Here is an 11,912-nt window from a genome sequence, read left to right as displayed (position 1 = left end):
ATAATCAACCTTAAATAGAAGACAACATTTATTATTGAATTAGATCAATAAGAAAGTCAAATACATATGAAATGAGATGAGATAAGGTGGAGATTTTAGTATATATAAGATAATACACACCAATTAAGAGTTCTCATATTACTGGTTAAACTTAATATGTTAGATTTAAGATTGTCAATACTCTTATCTGAAATAATTTGATTTTATATTTATTTGTATTTGTTTTACATATATTTCTTAATTTTGTATTAGAAAGTGATGATTGGGTGAGAAACATGATTAGGGTGACTAGGAATTCTAAGTAATGAAAATATATAAAGAAAATTAAAATGATCATTTTTAATTTTCGAAATTTGATTTCTTTTCAAAAGCATTTTAAATCTCCAATTAAATACATTTGTGGCTTTATTTTATGTTATTTTAAGTAAAAACAAGAAAAATAAAAATAAAACCTTATATAGAATTCAAGTCAAATTTGATTCCGATTTAAGAATTTGGTATTATTAAATTTAAATAGTAAATTAAATCATATATCAAAACAAGTGCCTCATAAATAATTAGCTCTTATAATGCTGTAAAGAAATTCATAATTAGATATATAAAGAGAGAAACTTTTATTAGAAAATACAAAACTCATGGATAATTTTCTACACCTCAAAAACAATTACTCGCCCACTATTATATCATATTGGTCGGAAATATCTTATTGTAAAACCTAAAAAACTGAATCGTGTGAAGATTCTTGGAACATGAGATAGATATTTTTGTTCCTAAACATAATTAAAAGAAAAAGAAAAAGAAAAAAAAATAGAAAGGCTGCTCCTTTATCTCTTTATCCACACACTGGGTTGTGTTGTGTTTATACCAAACTTCGAAAATGGCTACTATAGAATCTGCCCTCACCCTGTTCGCACCTCAACGATTTTCGGACTATCGTTCGTCTGCAAAACCCCCTCACTCCATTAAGCTCCATGATTCCACTTCCCTTATTTTCTCTTCCAATGCCTCCTCTTTCAAAACTGCAAGACTCTGCTTACGGCTATGCTCTGCTCTGCAAGAGCTACCCACAACAGAGAAAACACCTGGCCCAACCCAACCAACTGACAACCTCACCAAGCTCTACGTTGCTAACTTGTCTTGGTCTCTGTCGCCGGCTGACATCAAGGGCATATTTGCCCAATGTGGAACCGTAACAGACGTCGAGGTTGTCTTATAACTCTCCCTCTCGCAGTTGCTTTTCCGTTATACTTTTGTAATGTGAAAATGGGAACTGTATTTGGTGTTTTGATTTTGAATTTAGATACGGGTTCAATTACCTTGACATAAACAACCCTTGTTAGAGATATCCCTAAAGCCCAAAGACTAGTTGAGTAGTTGTAACTGAAGGAAGTTACTTACTTGAAGATTACACATTAGGCCTATGCTGACATTCCCAACAGTAATATTTATAGTATTATAAGCTTATTTTGTATGCATAATGATACAGTGTTGATATTTTCTTTTGATTATGTGTTGGAATATTCTCTCTTAGTAGAGTAATGTTGGCTTGTTTTTATGTATCATTTTGTAATTTGAAGAAATGTTTTTTTTTTTATTGTAGTAGATAATAAGGAACAGAAAAGGGAGGCACATGGGATATGCCTTCGTTACTATGGATTCCGGGGAAGAGGCTCAGGTTGCTGTTGATAAATTTGACTCATCTGTAAGTTGCTGCGATTCTGTTCAATTCACACAATACAAATTGATGTAGTGTTTTTATAAAATGGGTGTTCGTTGCAGTTTCTTCCACTGTCTTAATATTTGACTGTTTCGGGTGACTTGCTAAGATAATTATCCTCTCGAATGGTGACTCCAAAATTATGAATTTTCTTTACGTAGACAATAATCTGCAATAAGTGAAATAATTCTTTAGTATAGTGAACCAGGAATCGAATCATTCCCATAACATAGAGTTTATAAGTTACCTTAAAATGTAGATAAGATGCTTAACTACTCGCTCTTTACACCAGCAGTTTCCAGTTCCTCTTATTTACCTCGACCTCTTATTTTCCACATTACAAGAGACTGTGAAGTTCAGTTATTTGAGTTCTAATTGTACGTTACATGCAAAAGGTTATCTTAGTGTTGTTGGAAATTGGGAGTGATTAGTGTTTGAACTACCATCTTTTCCAATACCTTTCCGCGTGCCATTACGAAAGTGTGATGTAATTAAATGTTTCTTTATGACCATACAGTTTATTGAACAAAATTTGGTGTCTTTACCTAAAAAGGATTTTGCAGTGTGGCACATAGTAGGATCTCCTTATAATTCTGTGTTTTGCCTCTGGCAAAGTACTTCCAACATCCTAAGAAGATAAAGTTTGGAGGTCATACTTAGATATATTTTAACTACATGAAAAACGAATTTAGAATACTGCTTTGAATATTTCATTCTTCTTCATTATGGTGACAATTTTGTTGACTTAAATTAGTGTGATTCAGGAGTTATCAGGACGGATAATAAGGGTAGAGCTTGCAAAGACATTCAAGAAACCTCCTCCTCCTCCTCCTCCACCTCCTCCACCTCCTCAACCTAGAGAGACACGTCATGTACTTTATGTATCCAACCTTGCATGGAAAGCAAGATCTACCCATCTCAGGCAAGTCTTCACCGAAAATTTCAAAACACCAGTTTCTGCTAGGGTTGTCTTTGATAGCCCTGCTAAACGATCAGCTGGGTACGGATTTGTTTCTTTTCTTACTAAGGAGGATGCAGAGGCTGCCATTTCTAATGTGGATGGGAAGGTATTATTATCTTACCGCTGGTTACTTGCTCTGCTATTTAATGTATGAGATAAATTATTTGTGTTCTTCTTTTATAAACAGTATGTAGGGCTTTGAATATCTATGCTTGTAGAAAATAATTTTAATCAAAATTATGTTGCATAGCATTTTAGGTGTGCCTGTTTTATGTTTAACTTTAAGAAAACTATCTTATTGGTTTCTTGGATACAAATCCCCAAATTACATAAAGGGGACTCAAAACTATTGTTTGTATTTGGATGTCTAGCGTATAGTTATATTTTGGCTACTGAAAAATTGAGGGGCTGGATGTATGGTTGCACTTGAACGAATGTTGGCTGAAATTAATAAAAACCTAATTGTATCTTATTGACATACGATACTGCCTGGAAACTTTCTTTACCTTCTGATAATTTTGCCTTTTTTGGCTGAGTCCGTGGGTTATTGCCCAATTGGTTATAGTAAGTGGCTACGGTTGCATTTACTATTGAGACATAAAAGACGCAGAAGGAAGAAGACAAATCATCCTCCAGCTTGAGGGGAGCTTCTAAAGTTCTTGTTAGACGATGGACCGTTTGGTATGTTATAGATGGTCTAGCAAGTTGGATTGTCTAGTATGTTGTAGGCTATAGTAGGGTCTAGCGGGTTGGACCGTCTGTCTTGTTGGGCTTGGGCATGCTTTTCTTTCTTTGTCCAATCCTTCTTTCTTAGTCTTTTTATTCTCTTTGCTTGTAATCATTCATGAAGAAGGTAACTCAGTCGTTGTATTTTGTATGTAGTAGAGACAAGAGCTCTCTACTCAGCTTTTGAAGATGAACAGGAAACAATGCTTTGTTTCTTAGATTTCTATGAAATTAAGGATGATCCTAAGTAGATACAATATCCTGTGATTGAACATCTCGTGTTGGGATAGGAAGCCCATCATAATCACTAAAGCCTTTAATTGAATGGTAGACTCAGAGGGAAAGAAAATTCCTTGTGAAGATGAAGTTTTGATGTATCTTAGAACATGATAAGCTGCATGATGATGATGAATGGATAGTGACTGCATAAGTTGGCTTAGGAATTGAACAACATAGGTCATATCAAACCTGGTGTTTGTCAGATAAAGAAAGCATCCAATGAATCTTCGATATAAATTGTCTTCATAACTGCAATATTTTTTGCTTCGTATATGTGTTTTGTATCTTTTGTTATGGTAGTACAACAAGGCTTGGCGACAAGCATCCCATAATCAGCAAGGATATGAAGATAGTATTTCTGTTGACAAAGGTGTATTACCGTGCTCTTTCAAATCCTAAGATGAATTTCAATTTGTCAAGATCCTTGATTCTGAAGACTTTGTTTAAGAGAACTTTAACAATTTTGATGCCATCTAAAAATATACAAGTAACACTATAATAGATCTGTTAGTCCTCTTGGAAAACAGAGAGTGATCAGAGACAATGATTGTATGAACTCAATATTATGCAAAAACGAGGTGATTTTGACAAATCATTGTCTACTTGCTTGTATACCTTTTCAGTTAAATTCATGTAAAAATGTATACAACAAAATTACTGCATTTTCGTATGATTCCTGCTGCAGGAGAATGATTAACTCTTTGTCTGTCCTTCTGCAGGAGATAATGGGACGACCGCTTCGCCTAAGCTTTAGTGAAAAGAAAGATAATGAAGCTGGAAGTGAAAAAGAGGAAGACCAAATTAAAGATGCTGAAAGTGAAGATGAAGACCAAGGTTCTGTTGCTCAACCAGAAGAGTCATAAATTTTGGATATTCATTTACTTGTCTTTGTTCGTGGTATGGGATTCTACGAGCTTAAGTTACACCATGTTGTAAAAAAACTATGATGCATGAATTTTTGTATTCACAATATTTTTCACTAAGGTCGAGTTTATTATTCCTCTAAAATGTGGGTGAAAACTTAAGGAAACTCTTGATTATAAATTTCGGCTTATGAAATGCCCAATAGAATTCTAACAAATATTTGTAGAACTCGTGGAAGTTGCACAAATTTCACACTTGAAAGGGTGCATAAGATTCCTTACAAAAATGTTATGATATGCTATTCCCTGGAAAGTGAAACTGTAGGAAGAAAGTTGATTCTTTGTGGACGCCAACAGTAACAAAGTGCATATAATTTGACTATTATTATGTTCTATTCAGTGTTTCGCATGTTTAAGTAATTATTGCGCAATCTGCTTTTTAGCCAAATTAAAAGATCCTACACTTCTTTGTATTATTTGATTTCCCCATCCCTTTGCAAAAATCATACTCTGTTTATTCTTACATAGTAGTTGATTAAAGTTTTTTTCGCTCAAATGAAAGAAAGTATTTACTTTTTTATTTTTAATAAAATTTTAAATAAGTGATTTTTTTTATATTTTTTAATTTTTCTTTCTAAATAATTGTCAATACGTAATAAAAATGAAATGAAAATATAAATTGAAAAAAATTATTTTAAAATTTAAAAAATGGCAATAAAGAAATAAGTTTTCTTTAAAAGAACGACATACAAATAGACTAAAACTTCTATAAGCAAATTCATATGTAATTTAACAATCTTGCACCTATTAGCTTAACAGGCGTAGTTTTCTTTTCAGTACCAAAAATCAAAATGGTGCAATGAAATGAAAAGGGAAAAGATGAAAGAAAAAAAAAAGCAACTTGAAGATTTAAAAATGATGATCCTCTTTAGTTATTTGGTCAAAAGACTCAAAAGGGATTGGATGAGGGGTGTCTCGGTTTTTGGGCATATCATTATGTTTCCACATTGAAAAATGACCTGAGTTTAGGACATTATATTACTTTAACAATAATATAATTAAAGTTATCAAAGTTTATAATTTTTTTAAAATTTACCATTTTATAGTAAAGTTTATTCAGGATTTCATGAAAGATTATTTTTTTTCTATTTTTTTTATATTTATTTTTGGGTTGTATGGACTCTTGTAAAATTGATTGCATATCATTCGAGTAAATAATCTCACTAGTTTCTGTCAGGTTAGAAAAAAGAAGAAGAAATTGGTAGTAAATTTTTTGATGCTATCATAAACAATTCCTCTAATGCAGACATCACAAAGACACAAAAGTGGCTGATAATTTAGCAGACCATGCATTTACTTAGAGAACAAACATTGTTAATTATTGATATTCCTTCAATTAATTCTCTTAACTAAGGCAAGCGTATTAAAGCATGTCAAACAAAGTATGATTACATTAATTTTTGTTATCTTAATAAATATTCTCCCACTTATATCAGAATATATACTCATTTATCAGAAAAAAGTAACATCTTTCTTCTGTGTGTTTGGGGAAGTCGAATGTGATCTTAAACCACTTGAAGTATAATATTCGTGAATGACTCGTTGAAAAGGAAAGAGAAATAAAATAAGCTAAGATTTTATTTTCTAGACCCACAAATTCAATAATTCTACTTCTGTAATGTGCAAACTCAGAACTTTGTAGATAGGCACAGATCTAGCAAAATTGCGTGGCTTCATAAAGAAGAAAACCCGTACGTTGAGCAAGTGAAGTTGAGAAGAGAAGAGAAGATAAGGGCCCAAGGTTTGAGCAAATGGTTGGTTGGGTGTTGGGTGAAAAGTGACAACTATATACTTGACTGTAACCTGCTTTTAAATGCATACTCTATCTTTCTTCTGCACCTTTATTCCCTCAAGAATATATTCTCCTAATCAAGTTGACTAACAATTTATTTAGGTTATCATGTGAATAAAGGTTATGGTTGTCGCAAAACTTGGGATTTCGTTTTTTATTACCTATAGTTTCGAGAATATTATAGTTAGCATTATGGAGTTAAGTTTAGGCATTCCTTTGGTTTTGTAATGTTTTTTTAATCTACTATAATGTTAGACCCTTTATATTTGAACTGTTATCTGTTTTTGATTCGTATGAATATCATAGTTTTGTTGTAAAAAAAATAAATCTCCTTGTGTCACATGTATACACTGCTATACTTGCAAAGTTAGTAACACAGTTGGCCATGAGTTGTGGAACAGAGATATTTACTGTTGGATCATGGAAGGAATATATGCAAAGTATAAAATTGTTGAAGTCTCAGAAAGGAGATATGATTCACGAGAGAGACAATTAAGCACAATATTCAACTGAAGTCTTTAAGTGTTCCCAACACATAATTCACTGTTAGCACTCGAGCATTCTAAATGGCTCACACAAGTTATTGGGATAGTTGTTTTCTGAATTTTTATCGTCAATAGGTAATAAATAACTTTTACACTAGCCTGGTTTAGTTGATCCATTGAAAGCGAAAACATGGATTTTTCAAAATTATCCACTTCTTTGTATTAGATACAGCTAATTCACGGCTACATTGGCTCCCACATAGGTTGGCACATTAATGAAGTTCTTGAGCTAATTTGGATTGGATGTCAACTTACAAGGACTGCATCGTCCTGCTACTAGAATAGTGAACAGGTTAAAATAATTAAAAAGAGAAAAGCATTCAATTTTTATACATTCTCAACCAACATCACCAGTCACACACATCTTAGTCTAGAAATCATTGTAACCAAGAAAAAGAAACTAGAAGGCAGAGAAAGCTACGGAGAATGGACAAAAAAGAAAAAGAAGGTGAAGGAAAAAAGTTAAAGTGTCAGCACCCCATTTTCCTTGTCTTTGCCCTTCTTTCCATCTAAGCCCTTTGGCCCCTTTTCCACGTTATCTTTCCCCTTTGATGAATTCTAGCAACCATCTTTTTCTTCTTGCCCGGATAAATCTATGAGGCCATTACCCTTTCTTGCTTGTATGCTACTAATCATTGTCTATAAGATAGAGATTCTGACAATCTCATGCACACATCTATAAGTTTGCTGGCTGTAGATACTCCAGTTATGGTTTTGTAACTTCTCTACTTGTTTCTAAGCTTGTTCGAAGGTTCAATTGTTTTGTTGTCAGTGGTAATATTCTATTATTCATAGCCAACTTTTATCCTATAACAGTCACTTACTATAGAAGGAGAAAATAGAAACCATGTTTTGTATTATTTACTTATGTGTTAGTACATATAATATACTGCTCCTAAGTCCCAACTTCTAAGGTTCTCTTCTATGAACCATGGCTTCTCTTGGCAACCCGAAAAGTTGGGTTCCATACATGAACAACAAAGACTGTTCTCAAGGGTTTTGTAGCTTGTATTGTCCACAGTGGTGTTATGTAATCTACCCTCCTCCTCCTCCCTTTGAATTTCCCGCTGATGATTCAAGTCCAAATTTCTCCCCTCTAGTAATTGCAGTGATTGGGGTCTTGGCCAGTGCTTTTCTTCTTGTGAGTTACTATACCTTAATATCCAAGTACTGTGGCAGCAGAGAATCTTCAGAAAGCGAAGACCACGAAGAAAACGTTGAATTGGAAGAGGATCACAACCCTTCGCTCCACGAGCCTTGGCATACTCCAACCATTGGGTTAGATGAGGCTCTGATTAAGTCCATAACAGTTTGCAAGTACAAGAAAGGCGATGGCTTGGTTGAGGTGACAGATTGCCCTGTTTGTCTCAGCGAGTTTGAAGATAATGAAAGTGTTAGACTCTTGCCTAAATGCAACCATGCTTTTCACCTCCCTTGCATTGACACCTGGCTCAAATCTCACTCCAGTTGCCCTCTATGTCGTGCCAGCGTATTCACATTCAATGCTGCAGCACTTCATGTGGCTACCCCAGTCATAGAATTGGGCAGTGAAACTTCAGAAAACCAACATGCAGATGAAAATGTTGTTGTTACTACAAGGGACGGTGATTTGGATGCTGTGGAGGGAGAAGGCACACACGGTGGAGCAGTTCCAAAGACTGCATTGCGTGCTTTAAGTGATCTAGGAAATTTGAGGGGAAGCCATAGTGTAATCGAGATTAGAGACGAAGAGTATGACTCCATTAGAAGGACAGTTTCTATGGATCATTCATTTCAAAGGGGTGGTGGTCTTTCAGTGGCTGATGTTCTCGCTTTGAATCAAGAGCATGAAGGATGTTCCAATGGGGCTGGTCCTTCAAAGGGATCAAGAGGTGAAAGTAGCAAGTCTAGCTATAAAAGAAGGGTTTTGCATTGTGTTTTGAGTCCAATTACAATGAAGAGATCATTTTCTAGTGGAAGATTCTCCCTTAGCAGAAATGGCAGAGGAAGGCAATGGGTTCTTCCTGTCTGAGCAATACCTTAATCTCTTTTCCTTTGCCTTATTTTTTTATCCTCTTATGATGATGAAGAACCAGAGGTTAACTAAATTTTTGAGTGAAGAGCTTATAATGTTAAATATAATTGAATCTTTATGTGGTGTATTGATCAGTGTGATGTTAGAAGTAGCTGAAATCAACAACTTTTTCTTTTCATGTATATCTTTTTGAGATTGTGTTTTAATCAGTGAGTTAGCATTTCAAACTCTTTTAGTTTCGGAAGTTGGAAGGCACAAATTATCATCTGTCATGGATTCTGCACAATTCCTATCTAATAATACTTTCATTTAATTATTCATTCCACTAAAATGAAATTTTAAGAATCTTCAATCAATTCTTTATATCAATAGAATCAATGCTTCCTACGTGCAATGTATAAAAGATGATGATACTAACTGTGCATCCAATTGTCTAAAGTGCCTGTGTATAGTTTGAACTTTTTATATTAACTTTTTTTAGTGTTCTAAATATCTGCAAGGGTGTTCACTGGTTCTGAAAATTAAAAATTATAAAAATTGAATCTATATATAGAAAACTACAATTAATTCTTAAACTAAGCATAGTTAATGAACAAACTACACAGTAAACTTTTAAATTTAATCAAAGGGTTGAATCTAAGTGGCTAAATGCATAATTTAAAGATGAATGGTTTGGACAGAGATTTTGATTGTGGATAGAATTAAGTGATGTGGAAATGATGACATTAATGTGAAAAACGATTTGTGCTTTATGATTGTGCACACAATATTATCGCTTTCATATCAGCTTCTGTTACCCCATTACTAGACCATAACTGCGTGTGACACTGAATTTAGAAGTACACTGATAAGGTGTCAAATCAGTAGTGACAGAATTGCTATCAAGGACCTTAACCCTCTCTATTATTAGTCGTCTTCAAAAATAATTGTGTCCACATTCATACCAAACCCATAACAAAGGTATGAAATCAAATCAAACACATTATCCACTCATCACCTACTAAATCACTCTTTTAATTTGTAATGTATTTTTGAATTTTTTTTAAAATATATATTTAGGATGATATGTTTATGGATGTTTCGAATGACAACAAATATAATAAATTTTTGTACAAATTTTAATATTATTTTAAAATGTAAATTTTAAGATTAATTTAATCTTATACATATATTAGTGGGTCTGATTGATGATATTAGAGTCACGCATAATATATATTAATTTTTCGTAATGCTCTTATTTGATGGTTTTAAATATGAAAATTTGTATGCAATATGTCTCCGTTCAAATGGCATTGCTGCTTCGTTCTCTCTGCTTTAGAACCATACAACATAACCGACACAAGCATTGTACATTGACATTTTCAGCACATAAAAAGTAATGAAAGAAAACAAATTTAAATGTAATAAACAATATATTAAATAATAAATTAATTCCAAACTCATGCCATGCTGTTTTCTATTTGGTAGTATATCGTTTATTTATTAGATTTCTAAGAGAGTGAAATGATATACAACACTGAAATATTACACAGTATTTGTGGGCATATTAATCTATATTGTTATTTCGTGATAAAGTGTTCATGTGTTAACAAAACTATATCAAATTAAACTGAAAAAAATATTTTTTATTAAAATTAAAGAATTTTAAAATTATATTAATTAGATCATAATTATAAATATATGATTTTCAATGTTCAGTCAAAATAATATTTTCTTTTTTGTATTGGAATTTTTTTCAATATGCTAATTAGTTTGCAAGCCTATCAACATCTTTAATGATGGACTTGTCCACATATTTAAAACATGAAATATACATTTAAACAAATTAGCAGCGTTCCATTCATAAGCAAAGATTCAACTTCCCAAGGAAAACATATATAATCATTTTGGAAAAAAAAAAATAATGCAAGAAATCATTTGAAAATGATGTTGTAGAAAAAGAACAATTAAAAAAAAATTATGAAGAGATATATAGGTGTTAAATTTGTATTAAAAAGTTGCAAGATTTTTATTCAATTCAAAATAGAATAGCATGATTATAGTAAATAAATTTTTGGGAGTTTGTTATGGTGATATATTTTTGGCATTTTATTAATTAAAGTTATCTGCTGTCAATAAAATATTATTATTCTATATAAAATAAAAAAAATAGTAATTAAATTAAAAAAAAATAGTTTTAATGAAATTCAAAGAAAAGCCAATATTGAGATTTAATTCATGTTTAATATTAAAATCATACAATACATTAACTGTATATCCCATAAATTTGGCAGAAGAATTAATTCAGGCTTTAGAAAGGCAGAAAGGAGAAGCCTTACCATGTGTTTGGATGACTCTTTTTAAAAAAAAAGTTGGAGAAAAATATAAAAACAAGTTTTCTTAAAATTTAAAAATAGTAGATGTATAAATTAAAATAATTTTTTAGGAAACTTAAGTTAAGAAATTTTATATAAGTTAAAACATAATTTTAATTTATATACAATTTTTTCTCTTCTCCTTGTAAGTGTTTTGGAAGAAATTTATTTACATATGATGAAACTATTTTCAGAGCCCATAAACAGTTTTACTTATACTTGGTGTTTGTTCATGAAATCCATCAAATTTCTCCATCCATCAATCAGGTCAAATATCAACATATCTTATATAATTTATCATCATTTCAGAAAGTTTTTTGAGAATATATTTTGGAAAAATCATTCTGGAAAACACATTCCAGAATGTATATAACATAATACCTTTCAGAGAGTTTATTTCAAATATTCTGTTTTGGAAAACGTTTTCCAAAGTATATTTCATGAATTTTGAAAAATATGTTCTGGAAATATTCAGGAAAAAGTAATAAGAAAGTCATTTTTAAAAAAGACAAAAAAATCTTTTCCAAAATTGATGGAGTGCAGGCAAAAATTGTTTGGTGTAGGAAGAAAGACCCTATATGCTTTGAGGGTATTTTGAGAC

At 32.1% G+C, this 11,912-nt stretch overlaps 2 protein-coding genes across 2 annotated transcripts; both read left to right on the top strand.

Annotated features, from left to right (window-relative positions):
• Nucleotides 1-752: 752 nt before the first annotated feature.
• LOC137811257 (28 kDa ribonucleoprotein, chloroplastic) lies at nucleotides 753-4,775 on the top strand. Its single transcript, XM_068612927.1, has 4 exons — nucleotides 753-1,204; nucleotides 1,604-1,702; nucleotides 2,482-2,784; nucleotides 4,403-4,775. The coding sequence occupies exons 1-4, from the start codon at nucleotides 878-880 to the stop codon at nucleotides 4,544-4,546; spliced, it is 873 nt and encodes a 290-aa protein (XP_068469028.1). The 5' UTR covers nucleotides 753-877; the 3' UTR covers nucleotides 4,547-4,775.
• A 2,414-nt stretch (nucleotides 4,776-7,189) lies between these two features.
• On the top strand, nucleotides 7,190-9,184 carry LOC137811256 (RING-H2 finger protein ATL52-like). The gene has a single exon (XM_068612926.1). It carries the CDS (start codon nucleotides 7,875-7,877, stop codon nucleotides 8,952-8,954), a length of 1,080 nt encoding a protein of 359 aa, XP_068469027.1. The 5' UTR covers nucleotides 7,190-7,874; the 3' UTR covers nucleotides 8,955-9,184.
• The last annotated feature ends 2,728 nt before the right edge of the window (nucleotides 9,185-11,912 follow it).

The sequence above is a fragment of the Phaseolus vulgaris genome, chromosome 2, assembly GCF_000499845.2.
Source record: "Phaseolus vulgaris cultivar G19833 chromosome 2, P. vulgaris v2.0, whole genome shotgun sequence".
Lineage (NCBI taxonomy): Eukaryota > Viridiplantae > Streptophyta > Magnoliopsida > Fabales > Fabaceae > Phaseolus > Phaseolus vulgaris.
Note: the sequence above shows the minus strand (reverse complement) of the source record. Positions and strands in the feature narration are given on the sequence as shown.